This window comes from Anastrepha ludens, chromosome 6, assembly GCF_028408465.1.
Source record: "Anastrepha ludens isolate Willacy chromosome 6, idAnaLude1.1, whole genome shotgun sequence".
NCBI classification, from domain to species: Eukaryota; Metazoa; Arthropoda; class Insecta; order Diptera; family Tephritidae; genus Anastrepha; species Anastrepha ludens.
In genome coordinates, this window is record NC_071502.1 from 73,206,071 (window position 1) to 73,222,433 (window position 16,363).

Genomic DNA, 16,363 nt, shown 5'->3' on the forward strand with positions numbered 1-16,363 from the left:
GATTTTCACAAGAAAATTTTGTTCAGCGATGAAGCTCACTTTTGGTTGAATGGGTATGTCAATAAGCAAAATTGTCGCATTTGGAGTGAACATAATCCACAAGCCATTGCTGAGACGCCGTTACATCCTCAAAAAGTCACTGTTTGGTGTACTCTATGGGCAGAGGGAATCATTGGTCCATATTTCTTTAAAAATGAAGCCGACCATAATGTTACAGTCAATGGAGAGCGCTATAGAGCCATGATTAATGACTTTTTCGTGCCTGAATTGGACGATGTTGATGTGGACGACCTTTGGTTCCAACAAGACGGCGCTACATGCCATACAGCCAACGCAACAATCGATTTACTGAAGGAAACTTTTGGTGAGCGCATTATCTCGCGCCGTGGACCTGTGGCGTGGCCTCCAAGATCGTGCGATATAACACCGCTGGACTATTTCTTGTGGGGCTATGTGAAGTCCCTTGTCTACGCAGATAAGCCCGAGACGATTGACGTCTTGAAAGAGAATATTCGGCGCGTTATTGCTGACATAATTGGGCCTCTCGGCTGGAATTTAATCGAGCCAGCCGCGGCGGCCACTTGCCCGAAATTATTTTTAAAACGTAATGGCAAACCCTTATATTTATAATAAAGCTAAATTCTTGGCCATAACATTAAATTATATACGTTTTATTTCATCTTGAAAACCTAACCTCTAAAAAAAACACCCTATATAATATAATACAAAAATACAATAAAATACAAAATTATAATATTCAACGTTTACGTGATCCGGAAGTGAAGACTTCATTCGTTCATGGGTGCGAAGGTTCCGGGAAATGAATTCGGTGGCAAACAGACCACGGCCGAGGTCCAGCCGGTCATCGAGAACAAATGAAAATATTGAACTCGTTGCTACAAGTTTACACGATAATCCATTCGCAAGAGAGCAACTGACCTGGGACTTCTAAACACTATTGTGGATAAAATATTGGGGAAGGATCTTGGAATCACCCCTTCAAAATTTAAATCGTGCAAGCGCTTAAACCTAACGATTACAATTTGCGTACAATTTTCTATTGCAGATAATGTTGCAGCGATTTGTACGCTAAACACTACGTTTCGGAGTAATTAAGTCCATTTTCATTTAAATAATATAAAAAAAGATAATAAAAAAAATAAGCAAAAGTAACGAACATCTTTCTTTCAGTAAACAAAAGTTTTGAGCAAAGAATTTTTTTATGTGGTGTAATATCAAAACTAAAATATATGAAACAATTCCAGCAATCATCTCAGTACTAAAAGACAATATCGTTCGAGAGGCACTCCGACATGACTTCTCTACCGAGTGGCACGGACTATGGAGGTCGGAAACCAAGAGTGAATTTTACGTATAGGTCAACATTTAGAGCAAATCATTAATCGTACTGGTGTTATTTGTAATAGTTATGTAAATAAACTTTTCTCATTTTTAATTTAGCTTTTAATTCTTAATTCTGCCACCGGGGGTCCGAAGTAACTCACAATGCTTCTAGTACTGTGCATAAATCCTTAAGCGTTAAATTCCATAAAAAAGTTGCATTTAGAATATTTTACTCTTGGAATATCTATACACAGCGGCTTGTTGCAGCGCCCTCTGTTGTCCGAAAATATTGGCCAATAAGCTACTTCGCCTTTTCGCACGTCTTTTACTTGAAGTATTGCATTCGGTTTCCTTTTTATCTTCTAATTGGCTATTTATCTAAGTTGAAACAGGATATCATACGTATGAACAGAACGTTGGCATCACCCAATCGAAAAAGGTTGGGCACTTCTAATGGCAAGAGACTCCATTACTTGAGAGAGTGTGTTTGGCAGCTGGGAATGGCAAACTGTGTTAACATTTCTGTTCTATAAGGTTCGCAAGCCATCATGAATTGTTTAACACCAGAACGATGCTGGTGAAATGTGGAGATTTATAGTACTTTGAAACAAAGTTCATAGGGGTAATCGGCCCTTATTTCTTTCGAGAAGTGGAAGTGTTGCTATTATGGTAAATGGCGAGCGCTATCGTGCCTTGCTGACTAAATTTTTGTTTCCAAAAATTAATTAGCTAAACATCGAAGACATTTGGTTCCAACAAGATGGCGCAACTTGCCATACAGCGCGCTTAGCAAATTATTTATTGCAATATTCAAGCCACCATTGACACCATACGACCATATTTATTGCAAAAGGTAGTTAAAAATTGCACTGAATAAATGGGCCATCCAACTCGTAGCCACAGCGGACATATACTAGATATCATATTCAAGAAATAAATTTCATCAAATTACCTACCAGATTATAATAAAAAAAAACATTCCAACAATATTTCTGTTTTGTATTATGATTTTATGTTCCCAACCTCTTAAAAAAACACTCGATATATGGCTAGCACGTACCTCCTAAGTTAGTTATTTCGCAGAGTTCTTCCTCTAATTTGTGGCTTTCGTCTTGTTGTTGTTCCGATAATCTCCTCAATCGACTCGAAACGCGTTCCCTGGAGTGATCTCTTGAGTTTTGGGAATAGCCAGAAGTCACATGCAGCCAAATCAGGCGAAAACGGTGCTTGCGGAACGATATGCGTGGAATTTTTGGCGAAATGGTCACGAAGAACGAGTGCAGTGTGAGACGGTGCATTATCGTGATGCAAAAACCAAGAGTTATTGGCCCATAATTCTGGTATTTTTAGACGAATTGCTTCACGTAAACGACGCACAACACTCAAATAATATTCCTTATTAACAGTTTGGCCAGGTGGAAGGAATTCATAGTGCACCACACCACGAAAATCGGAAAAAACTGTCATCATGACCTTTATTTTTGAACGACTTTGACGTGCTCTTTTCGGTCTGGCCTCGCTCTTGACATTCACATGAAAGTTGGCGCAGATGGTATTAACAGTGCTGCCAACTCATGAAAAAAATAACTAGAGCGAAATTTTAATCCCGCGAAGTTTGACAAATAAATTCATCTTACTTTTTGTCCACAGTTTCCGGTACTTCGATCAAAGCGCCATCTAACCTAACTGACTCTTGGAGTAAAAGCGCTTAAAGTTTCTTATCCCTTAATTAAAATTGTGACACAAATTTTTATTTATTTAAATAAAATTTCATCTTAACAAAAATGCAAAAGCCTGAGTAGTATTTTGCCAATACCAAATCATATAAACAAAACACAAAATATGTCACTAATGTTTTCATATACAAAATTATTATATCACTACTGAAACCCCCCATTACAACACAATGAAGTTTCCCCATTTAGTCATCCCACTTCGAGTATGACCATTAAAATGATTTATTTCGAAATCATCGCCATTACCCTTACTTCCACCATTGCTTTGACTATTTTATTTTCTTAACCCTTTATGCTTTGTGTGCGTTTTGCATTTCTCACATTTCCTAGCAACCTACAATGATGACAATTCCTAAAGTGCCGTTCCTTCGAGTGACATTTGTTGCCTACGAAATAAATAAGAAGCTAAACATAATAAAAAAACTTAAAAGCAAATAAAAACAAAAGCCACAATGGAAAGGGATTCGACAGGGAATGTTGGAAAAGAAAAAACGACACATGGAAAAAATTCGCTCGATATGCCCACGTGCTGAAAGTCTGCCAGCCAACGAAGCAGTTAAACCATTCAAAAAGTTAAAAGACAAAAAACCAACTCAAAAATTTTGAACAAAAACGTTGACGAAAAGTTGGCAAAGCACTAAAATAGATGGGAAGAATATGCAAAAAACAAAAAACAAAAACTGAGTTGGGTTCAGCAGAATGCCAGTAAATTGTATAAAAATAAAAAAAAATGAAATATTATGGGCAATGGCATTTAAAAAAAATATTTACGCAAATATTTTTCAGATGCTTTGCTACGTGACTTTCATGCGTTTTATGTTCTTTGAATGTATAAGTAATATATATATATATATATATATATATATATATATATTATATGTACATATATTCTTATGTATATTTAGATGACACCAAATGGCGTATTGATGTGGTTAGCTAACGACGCGCGTTTGCATGGAAATCAGGCAAAAAATTTTATGGTTTTTTTTTTTGTTTTCATTTTACTTTTATTATTTTATTATGTTGGCAAATCGGTTTAAATGCATTTAAGGGGATCTTTTATTTTATTTCTTTATCAGCAGCCATACGTCGCACGTAATTCAATTGCAGCTACATTTTTCAGATTTGCTGGGAGCACGGAGACTAATTTATGGGTAAACTTAAGTAGTATAAATGGTCGCTCAGGCCAAAGAAATTACTTGGTAGAACGATTGGAAGAAGATTATTTTCTTAACAAGTAAAACATAGCGCGCCGCGTAAATAATATAATTTAATTCCACATATTCCCCGACGTTTAAGGTACATAATTTATATCGTATTAATTTTTCTTAACCAATTTTTGCCTATGTTATTTTCCTAGGGAAAATTCTATTAAGCGTAAAAACAGTTTTAAGTAATAAAAATTTCTTCAGATAAGGTAAAGTTGGGTTGTGATGCGCTCCACTCAACGCGGTATGTAGGTGTATAGGGGAATATTTGCTTAACAACTTAGCTGTCCCATTCAAAGTATTTTGTGAAGGCCCACATCTTAGAAGAAAATCGACAAGCATAACAACTCCTATTATTATTGTATTTTACAAAAATAAAAAGGACGAATGCGCACGAAATAATAACTTGCATCAAAAAAGGAATGAAATATAAAAAAGTACCGGTATGACGTGATAACGGCATAACAATTTTGCGAAATGTTTTTAATGCAATGTTTCACTTACAATATTTACCGAAACTCTGGAAAATTGATTAGATTATTGCATTGCCAAAACCGGGTAAAGATCCAACTCCCATATCATCATATAGGAAAATAAGCTTACCACCAACAATATAAAAAATAACCACTAAGCCAAATGATGGACAAAAAACGTATAATACCGAAAAATCAATTTGGATTTAGGTAAAATATTCGGCGATCCAAAAGATCCATAGTTACACCTAAAATCCAATCAGACCTTGGAAGCAATTCTTACGGTGTGGAAGTATTTTTGGAAGTTGTTAAAGCGTTTGACAAAGTGTAGCACAAAGCTGGTTTACTTCACAAAATGACTACAATACTACCTTCTGACGATATTGTAAAAGAGAAAGATAGAGATAACAACCAACCTAACCGACCGAAATTTCTATATTAAATACCACAATAATTGTATAACAGCTGGAGTTCCGCAAGTAAGCGCTCCAGGACCCCTTCCGGGGGGTTCACCGGAGACAAACCACCTCCTGACGAAACCAATTCATCAATTGCTACGTTCGCAGACGATACCATACTACTGACATCAGACAAAATCTTAACCATCGCTACTGAGCAGCTAAAATAGCAGCGATACACAAACGCAATTAAGGAATGGTTTAATAACTGGTGCCTAAAAATAAATGAGGACAAAACGAAATCTACCACAGTTCCAATTAAATAAATAGCAAAGCACTTACAATAGAAACCAACCTAAATGCCTGGGAGTTCACTTGGACTCGAAAATAAATTAGAATCACCACATAAAGCAAAAGGTCAAAGAAATAAAAGAAAAACTCCGACAACTTCATTGATTAGTCTGCCCAAAATCTAAACTTAATATACAGAACAAGCTGTTGCTTAACCCTGCTACTATGTTAGAAAAAAAAAATACACATGTTATGTTCGGGTCTTATTTTGACCCCACATTTTTTTATTGAGAAAATTCAAATTTGTACAGTTCAAAAATATTTTTAATGCTTGAGATCAATGCAATATGTCGTCGTTAGAGTGGTTGTGTGTCGGTGTGACGGACAAACAGGTTTTTTGTAAGTTATGCACTCAGTAAAGGTCTTTTTTTTCCTTTTTCGACGGGCAAAATTTGCACCTTTTCCGTTCACTAGCGCATTTTCGTTTTGGAGAAGGCGAATTCGTAGATGGTGATGCGCTGTCTTCTTCTCGAATTCTTTGTACCTATGATGCAGAGGCTTCTGCGCGAGGAAGCCGACTATGCCTCTTGATATGTTCTTGAGCTAAAACTTCACCGAGTTGCTCTAAAAATAGGCGCCTTTTGTGCAATTTATTTTTTTGCCATTCAGGATATATTTCGGTCCATATTATAAAAGCGTTTAGAGCAGAAATATCTAATAAATTAGAAAACAGGGCAACTGGCCACCGATTGGTTTTCCTTTTGCACGAATATGTACGAACCATTTGGTCCAATGTGTCGACTCCACCTTTTGTCGAGTTGTAGTGTTCAATTATTTCCGGAATTTTTTTTGGATGATCTTCCAAAATGTTGCTATTATGGTGAAGGGTGCTAAGCAAATAAATCATTCTGTATTTTTTAGGCACATACAAAACTTCAGTTTCTTTTTCATGAAAAAAAAATTACTTGAGTGTATTGGAAGCTTACGCAATTCTTGTGATGTTGCATGAACCGGCTGAAAACGTTTGTTGTTCCTTACTGTGCCCAACAATAGTAATTTTTTGCTTTAGCAGTTCTAATTCAAGGTTATGACTCGTATTAAAATTATCGGTAGTCACATTTCGTCCACAGTATGAAAACACTAAGTCTAGAAATACCCGTTTGCGTTGATTCCTTTCAGCATTGTCTCCTACTTTGCCCAAGTATATTTGAAACTGTAAGCAAAATGCGGTGTCAGAATCCGCTGCTATCCACGCTTTCATGCCATATTTCCCAGGTTTACTTGGAAAGTATACTTTGAAAGGGCATCTACCTCGGAACGGAATAAGCTGTTCGTCAATCGTTATATTAGCACTTGGAACGTAAAGCAGCTGCAAGTTTTGAGTCAATTGCTCATAAAATGTGCGAATAGGAGCAAGTTTATCTCCTCTTTGCTCTGATATTCTTCTTTGCCTGTCGTCAAATGCTAGTACACGAGAAATATTGCTAAATCGCTCCAAAGACATGATTGCTCTCAAAAACGGACGTCCATGAAACTCGTCCCACAGGGAGTTAAGACTTTCACCGTATGACCGGTAGACTCCTAAAAGAATAATATGTCCGTTATACAATTAAAATAGGAAAAATATATTGCAAATAAATACCAATAAGTATAAGAAGTCCCAGGTAAGCATCGAACTCAGTAGCATCTATAGCTTGAAAATTTTCGAAAACAGCACTACCTTGCAAATTGCTGTAGTCAATTATATCCCTTTTCAAAGCTTCTGTAAGACATACATCAAAAGTATCACGAATTTTTGAAATACGATGAATAACATAAGAAGTCACTCCAGGTTTTCCGTGAAGAATATTTTCACTTGCTGCACGACTTAGACATTGCAAAGAAGGTATTGTTGTCCACTTTATCATCCGGTCTTTATCAAAACAGTTACGGTCAATGAAATTAAGGCTTCTGTGCCACTGGAAATGGATTGTTCTGAAGATAAACATTCGTCTTCCTCGAGTACAAAATTAGCATCACAATCATCACTTGCATCGTCTTCAAGGTCACTCAAGAATGCACCAATGTCATGCTCAGTCATTTGTCCACGCTGACATTATGGCCAAGTAAATACAACAACGAATTTTACCGTATAAATACTAGTATGAATTTAGAAAAAAAAATGTAGATTATATATACTTACAGTATGTCTAGATTCCATGTTTCATCAAAATCTCTCGTCTATAAACTTAGATTTACAATAGCAACTGATCACTACAATATTTTGCACAGAACTGAAAGTATTTGGTTTCGTTGTTATTGAATACAAAAATTATAACTGTAAACGCATTCCAGCATTCACAACAGAGAGGTGTTCAAGACGATGACTCTGCAACAGGGGATATTACAATACATTATATATTTACTATTCGTTTTACAAATATGATAGGGGTCATAAAATGACAAGAGCATGATATGCGTAAGCACTTGCAATAAACAATTTTCTAAGCCTAAAATGGTGATAAAACTAATTGAATTCAATATATTTCAACAATTGATGCACTGAGTAGTAAGAACTTTCAAATATATTCCACCAGTTAGAAATACGGTGATGTTATATGCAATTTGGGTCATCAAAAGACCCTAACGTAGTAGCAGGGTTAATAATGGTTAAGCCAATCTGGTCACATGGGCCACAGGTGTGGGGGACGGCTAAAAATACTCATATACAAAAATCCAACGGCAAGCATCGAAGATTCTTTGAGTTTTTACCAAGTCTGACAAACATACGATAAATTATGACATCCATGGAACTTTTAATATAGCAACAGTAGATGAAGAAATTAAAAGATTACAACACTTTGACAAAGTACACAAACACAAAAAGTCAAAAATTCACAAACTTATAGTGAAAGAAAAACTTAAGCACACCTGAAGAGAACTCGACCAAGTGACCTATTAAATGCTATAAAAGAATAAATATGCACTATGAATAGTTGAAATTATTAAATTGCTGTTAAAATGTAATTATGTAAGTAGATTATTGTTTTGTACAGTATATTATTTAAATTATTTTTGTTTGTTTTACTTTATCAATTTTAGCACTGCCCATTAAGCGATCTATATAAATTCCTTGGCAAATTGTTAAATAGCATACTTAATGTCAACAGACAAATGTATAAAATAAATCAAGAAAATAAAAGAAAGTTAAACAAAAATAAAAAAATTTAGCTTTAAGTTCCTTATTTTGCCAGCAGACAAACCTTGGAAAAAGTAAAGTTCTATTCAATGTTGAAACTTTTTTTTAACTTTTTAAGATAAAATTTTTGTATATATTATGATAATTATAGTTATATTATAACTTAGACTAACCTCAGTAATCCATTCATATTACTTACGAGGTCTGTTAGAAAAGTATCCGACATTGTTTTTTTTATTTCTAACACCTGACAAATTTGAATTACGCGCGCTTGCATAAGCAGACCTGTAACCTTCCTGAACATGAGTGAATTTTTTCCCGCCTGTCGCTAGCGTCAGTTGCTGTCAAGCAGTGTGAACGTAACATGGTATTTAGTGCTCTCGTCGGGTTTTGAATACAAGCAAAATGACGGAGCAGCGTTACTGCATAAAATTTTGCCAGAAACTGGGTGATACCCAGGTGGAAATCATTCGAAAGATTCGGGCGGCTTTCGGTGACGATGCTATGGGCATCACACATATTAAGGAGTGGTTCAATCGGTTTAAAAACGGTCGCGCATCGTCGGAGAGCGAGCCGAGCTCTGGTCAGTAACCAAAAAACCAAAATGAGCATGTCATTGCCAAAGTGAACGCTGTGGTGATGCGGGACCGTCGTGTGACTATCCGAGAAACTGCAGAAGAGGTAGATATCAGCACTTTTTCGGCTCACTCCACTGTGACGTGGCGGCTAAATTTGTGCCGAAGCTGCTGGCGGCAGAGCAAAAGGAACTTCGTGTTAAAGTCTCACAGGGCATGCTGAACTCCATAAACAGTGATCCTGACTTCATGAACACCATTATCACTGGTGATGAGTCCTGGGTGTACGGGTATGACCTGGAAACCAAAATGAAGTCGTCACAGTGGAAGCATTCCACGTCACCAAGACGTTATCAAAAACCGACGAGAGCACTAAATACCATGTTACGTTCACACTGCTGGACAGAAACTGACGCTAGCGACAGGCGGGAAAAAAATCACACATGTGCAGGAAGGTTACAGGTTTGCTTATGCAAGCGCGCGTAATTCAAAGAGAGCACTAAATACCTTGTTCCGTTCACACTGCTTGACAGAAACTGACACTAGCGACAGGCGGAAAAAAATTCACACATGTGCAGGAAGGTTACAGGTTTGCTTATGCAAGCGCGCGTAATTCAATTTGTCAGGTGTTAGAAATAAAAAGCAAAGTCGGATACTTTTCTAGCATACCTCGTACATTCAAATACGTACAGCGAATTTGTGGGAAATTATATTCGATGCTTACGCTACCATAAGTAACTACTCCTAAATTACACCTGTTTGCATGTCGATCGAATATTCGGTACGTATAATAATAAGCAGATACATAGTAAGCAGATACATAATACTCAAAAGTGGCATTGTCTGATATACTCGCATACCTAATATGATGGCTAATCACCCCTTCTGATTTCCATCCCTCCTCCTCACAACTTTCATACTCGTAATCGCAAGAATGCGACCTTTGGTACACTTTACTCGTTCCTACACTTAACTCACAAAAATGTATTTTCCCCCTTTATTTTTTTTCTCATACTTCTCACACTACCCACTTTCTTTTGTCTTCCAGCTATTGCAGCACCTTTTGAGTATTTCGAGGATCATGACCAACTCTCCTACGACTTGGATACTGAGCAGTCGAAAGCTAAATATGATACACGTCTGCTGTCGGAACAAATGTTGAAGTCGGAAAAATCCACTGAACGTTATGAAAGTGCTGACAATCATGCGGGAGTTAGTAGTGGTATTGGGGGGAGCAGCGCAACCAATTCAGAACTGGACGACGACATCGAATCGGAAGCAGATGCGGACGTGGATGATTTGCAACCGCATGAACGTGCGGCATCATGTCACAACAATGGCCACAAATACACACACGGTCAAAAGGTAAGCTACACCAAAGCTCACAAGTCTAAACTAAAACACACAATCACGTCAATTACGCTAAAAGCTTAGGGCACCCAGCAGGGAAAAACTGAAGTGAGACACATTTTAGATAAAAAAGTGGTTAATTTTGTTTGTGTTCCAGAATTTTATAGATTTTTAGTTTTTTAACAGCCCGCATAAACGCCTATAAGTTTTTGTTTGATATTTAAAAAATTATACTATCTAACCACATCGCTAATAAGATGTTAATTGGTTTCCTTAGATTTTCATACGCTAAATTCAAAGTGTATCTCCGAAACTTTCTGCTTTCTTTTCTATTATAAATTTCGATCTCGTCATAAAAGTTGCCAGACAGTTGTTCTCAAGTGGTTGATGACCCCAATACATGCAATGTTTTTGAAAAATAAGGTGAGGAAAAATCTAAATTCAATATAAAACAAAACATGACAAACTTTACTCGTTTCGAAATCTTTCCTTGCGATCGTTTAAGTTAGGGCACTTTGGCGGCTAAAAGAATCAACATTTATTGAGCGCAAAAATCAAATAATTTGAAATTCTGAAAAAGGTATTTATTACGGGTGCCATAAGGTGTACAAATTATTTTTTAAAAAGCAATGTTGGAAAAAATGGTGGCAAAACGGGTTCTCTTTGACGAAGCTTTGTCAAATAAAACTGTGTAAAAATATTTGAAAAAAAAAATTCACAATTTTCATACAAAATTGTTAATATATTTTGTAATAAAAAAATAATGACGGAAACATTTGTCCGTGTAGAATATATTAAAGTAAACGCTTTAAACTTGCGGCTCTCCTACTGAAGAAATGTCGGCATCTTTTTATGTAGTATAAAAACAATTGATTTTCTGAAATTTCAACAGTCGCCTAAACTTTGAAATATTGAAACAAATTTAGAGAATTATCATTATTCAGCTCCTGCAGCTCCGACAGACTTAAATTCTATCTACAAGGATGTGTATGTCTGCAGCTACGGTTTCTATTTTTGAAGTGAAAACTTCTTTAGAATCGTTGGGAGTGATTTGAGACTCGATGAAACGAAAAAGCGACACTACGAAGCGTTATATGTTGATATACGTATATGTGTGTGGCTGCGTACTGCTGAGCCACGCTAATATAGTGAGTATGTATGCTAGTACGCATGTGTGCGCGCCTGCGTATTACGGAGCCACGGTGAGCGAGAAGGCATTATGTATACCTATACTACACTACCTAATACTTGCTTAGACCAAGCGTCCCACGAATGTTTGTGTGTATGTTAGTACGTCTGTGTAATATACGCGTTACGACGCTCATAATAGCAACCGCGTGTGCTGTATTGTGTCCGTATTTTTATATTCGTAAATATTTTCATTTTTAAATATTTACCGCAATTGCAGGCGGTGTTGCAATATACCACAATCAAAATGACGGTGCTCGTATTGTAACTCCACAGTTAGATCTGAATGCACGCAACTAGAATCACTGTCTGTTCTCTAAAGTGGGAGAAATATGTGCATGCGAAACGAGATTGAGCAATGGAAAAACAGTTTTAATTGTGGCAATTTATATTTCACCGACTCAATCAATAAATAGCATCACGGAATTCATTCACGAAAATTTAATAAAGTATACACCAGAAGTATCACGGATACTTAGAAAAGAGTACGATAAAGTTCCAATGATTTTAAGCGGCGATTTTAACGTAAATTTTGCATTGGACACAGCGGTTCTTTTAAGGTACTTGACCACCTTATAAGTTTCAAAAAATTAAATTTTTTTTTTTTACATTTTTTCAATCCTTATACTTTTAAAAATCATCACCTGAAACTGTTTTTTTAAATTCGAATTCTAACAAAGTGAAATCAGTGAAAATGTGCAGGCGCATCCTGCACTCATTACTTGCTGACTCAGCTGAAAGAAAATAGCAAGTTTTAACTTTAAACGCGTTTTTCCAGAAATTACTTTTTTTCGAATGGCGGACACTTTATCTCCGAAACTGCTTAGCCGATTTTAATGATTTTGGTCTTGTTTTATTTGTTAAGATGTTTTGTATGCCAATTTACCACATTTTGCAAAAAAAAAGTTAATAAAGTATTGCTTTTTAAGCATAACATTGTGAAAAACAGGGGTGTTTTCTTAACTTTTTTTCAAACATCCGCCATTTTTTTATTATTTTTTTTTTTTTGTCAGTTTGTGGTAAATTCTTACGCAAGGAACCTTCCTTTTGAAAATTTTGTTTCTCTCTTTTGTTTTAGAATTACCATTTCTAAGATTAACTGTCCGCCGCAAGACATGATTTTCTTCAGGCCTCGACTTTGGCGCCTCCTGGATATATGTTAAAAAAAGAAATTTTAATAAATCAATTTTTTTTTGTATTATATAAGCTCTAAATAAAAATTAAAAAAAAAATTTATTTTAATATATTATACAGAACATGAAAAAAAAATTATTGAATATGTTGTACTTTTTAGCTTTCCAAGGTGGTCAAGTACCTTAATTGACTTTCTCAATACAACATTCAATTTAAAAATGTGTAACAATCGCACTGAATCGACAACTCGATCAAAAACAACAATTGACGCGGTATTTCAAAGATATGTTGACAACATCGAAACCAAAGCATTTGTATCATATTTTAGCTATCATAAGCCACTCGTATCATTTGATGAAATTGAATACATTGAGGATGAATAATAATAAAATGAAGAAAATAAAATATGAACTTTATAGCAATATTATAATGAACCTATAATTATCCCGCTCCTAATGCTGCTCTCGTCTCATTCTCCCTCAGTTTGTTTTACGGAAGGTTTCAATTCTATCGCGTCTAACCGTTAGACTGGTACTTTTTTTTTTATCGAACACCAAACCGACGCCGTGAGCTGTTCTTCCAGTTCTCAGTTGTTATCAATACAACAATTAATGCCGCTGTATCCCTTCTGTATTTATTTTTATAATTGTTGAAGAAAACCAAGCACTTAATTTTCTACTGGAGTACCTTATCTTGTATTACGTTTCTACCTACACATAAACAATTCTTGGAAAGCCTTAAAATAAATAAATAATTGGCGCGTGCACTTCTGTTAGGTGTTTGGCCGAGCTCCTCCTCCTATTTGTGGTGTGCGACTTGATGTTGTTCCACAAATGGAAAGCCTTAGAGACTCATAAATCTCTACCATGCCTGATCTCAAAAGTTGCAATTTATTTCTGACTTCGGTAGCCTGAATATTTCTATGTTTCAGCTTCCTAATCGGAAGTAGGCGAGATAAGCTCGTTTCCTAGGTACTACTTGATATTGCGCAGCAAAGTTCTAGCTTGTAATACTACCTAAGTATGCCTCCTATTCGAATAGACTTAAATAAATAGAGTACATAAAAATTACGAAATAAAAACATTGCCTAAGTTAAAAGTAGCTTACCCTCCCTGAGGATGCGCGCATGAGCGCGGATGAGCTCTCATTTAGAGCTCTACTTTGAAGTTCGACGACATATCGCCATTTTCACTCCTCCCACAACCTCCTACCCCAGGGTCATATGTATTTTGTGTTAGCTCATATTTTATAATTTGCTCTTTAAGTACTCAAAATTTTAGTGTCTAGATATACCTGGACTGACAGTGAGAAACCATTGAAATCAGAAAACAGCGATAACTTATAAATTACCCAAATGAAGCTCATCAAAAGCTTCTTTATACAAAAGAAGTCAAACAAACTTGTCTTAGTTCCATGCTCATGAACATTTCAGCAGCTGTGAATCATCAATTTTTCCTGCAGGGTACAAGTATAACGCGAGCATGTGTTGACGCCAGCGTATACACCCATAAAACGAAATAAAAAGTCAGAGCACACGTGCAGTGCACCTCTTCACTTTTGACATGCTTTTATGGCATATGTTAGCTTGCGAATAGTGGCCCCATAATTCATCACCCAGACTTCTCTTGTCCCACACTCTCAGTTGCGTACAGAGGCACTCAGCTTTGTTGGTGTGTGAGTGACTCTGATGCAGAGTTATGGTCAGGACTTTATAAGGGTATTTCGAAAGTGACGCATAGATGCCAGTAGTGAATAAGTGAAGTAGACAGATATTTTACGCGATAGAATAAAGTCGTTAAAATGATTGAAACTAATTATGAAAATGGTCGATCTCCAAGAACAAGATATCGTAAATTCGTGATTTTTTTGGTAGAAATAATCGTCGGAATGTGTCGAGAACTCATAGATTGGGAACAAAAACTGGATGTTCTTCTGAAAATATTGCTGCCGAAGCACACAGTGTTGCTGAACAACCTTCAACATCGATATCTCGACGTTCTCAACAATTAGGCATTCATGAATCGACTGTTTGGCGGATTTTACCTCTAGTTAGTCGTGGTCATGGTGTAATTTTTTTCATAGAATTGTTAAGAGCCATATAATTGACTAAAAATAGTTAAAATTTCAAAGAATCTAAATTTGTACATGTTTTGTATTAACAACATCTAAGCGCGTCTTTTGACTCACCCTTTACTGTCACTACCAACGCTTTCGGTGCTTAACTTATGGCGGCATTTGCTTTCCTGGTTCTGTGATTCACTGGCAGGTTTAGTGCCTGTGTTCTATATGTGGAATTCTAATATTAGTTATACCGTTTCGAATGAGAAAGTGGTTAAGAGTCGTTGGAAGTTGACACGTTTTAGTGTCATATACACATTTCTTGCAGAAATATTTGCGGTTGGCATTTTATCGTTCGTTGAATTAATTAAGCTCAGACTAAACTAAAATATTTCTTGCTATTTTCGATTCCTGAAATACTTAGCTGATGACTTATATGTATAGGTTAGGTTAGGTTAGGTTGATATGGTTGCCCAGGGAATGGGCACACTTGGACGAAGAAGAATTCGTCCTTTGTGATGCCATTGTGGAGGGGTGGAGCGGGAGAGAAAGACCGATGGGATACAGGGAGAGGGCGGGGAGAGGTGGTGCTGGGATAGTCGGGGAGCGTGCGGATTACGAACGATGACTATGTTTGCGTCAACCGCTTTATCCTGCTGATGAAATTCATCAGATTTTTAATGTCAGCGCCAGCTATATCAGCAGGCGTGACAAAGAAGTAGGAGCCAAGATGCCTAGATCTTAGCCCCGCCAGAGCAGGGCAGCTAAGGAGAAGGTACTGAGATGATTCCACCTCATCCTCCATACATCCAGCGCAAAAAGGACTCGAGGTGATTCCAAGTCTCACAGCATGCATTCCTCGCGCATTGTGTCCTGTGAGAAAACCAACGAGATTTGAGAGCTGATATTTTGTCAGCCTCAGAAGCTCGTCCGAGCGCCTCCGGTCCACCCGTGGCCAGAAGGATTTCGCGACCTTTCACGTTTGTGTACTTGCCCAGCGCTCGCTGAGTTGGTGCGATGCCCATCTTTCCAGGAGCAGACCGCAGGTAGTCAGGGGGATCCCAATTCTCTCCCTTCGCGGGGAAATCACCTCGCATGTCCCTTGTCTGGCCAGCTCATCCACCTCACAGTTTCCAGCAATGTCGCTGTGACCAGGAACCCAGATGAGGCTGATGTTAAAGAATTCGGACGCAGTCGAAAGTGAGGTCAAGCATTCCTTGACCAATTCCGAATGCACCGTGGTAGACCCGAGGGCCCTTATTGCCGCTTGGCTGTCGGAGTAAATATTTACTTTCTAGACTGTTTGTACTCATTTGAGCAGCCAATCAGCTGCCTCCTTGATTGCGGCTACCTCTGCCTGGAACACACTGCAGTGGTCCGGTAACCTGAATTTGAGTCTGATGGGGAGCTCCTGGCAAAAGACTCCTCCG

General features: G+C 37.1%; 1 protein-coding gene across 2 annotated transcripts in view; it reads left to right on the top strand.

Annotated features, from left to right (window-relative positions):
• Positions 1 to 16,363, top strand: part of LOC128867727 (hybrid signal transduction histidine kinase L) — a 140,033-nt gene that overhangs the window by 49,945 nt on the left and 73,725 nt on the right. For both annotated transcript variants that reach the window (XM_054109181.1, XM_054109180.1), the window contains exon 3: positions 10,252 to 10,568. In XM_054109181.1, coding sequence (XP_053965156.1) covers positions 10,252 to 10,568 — 317 coding nt within the window. The remainder of the gene's footprint in view (positions 1 to 10,251; positions 10,569 to 16,363) is intronic.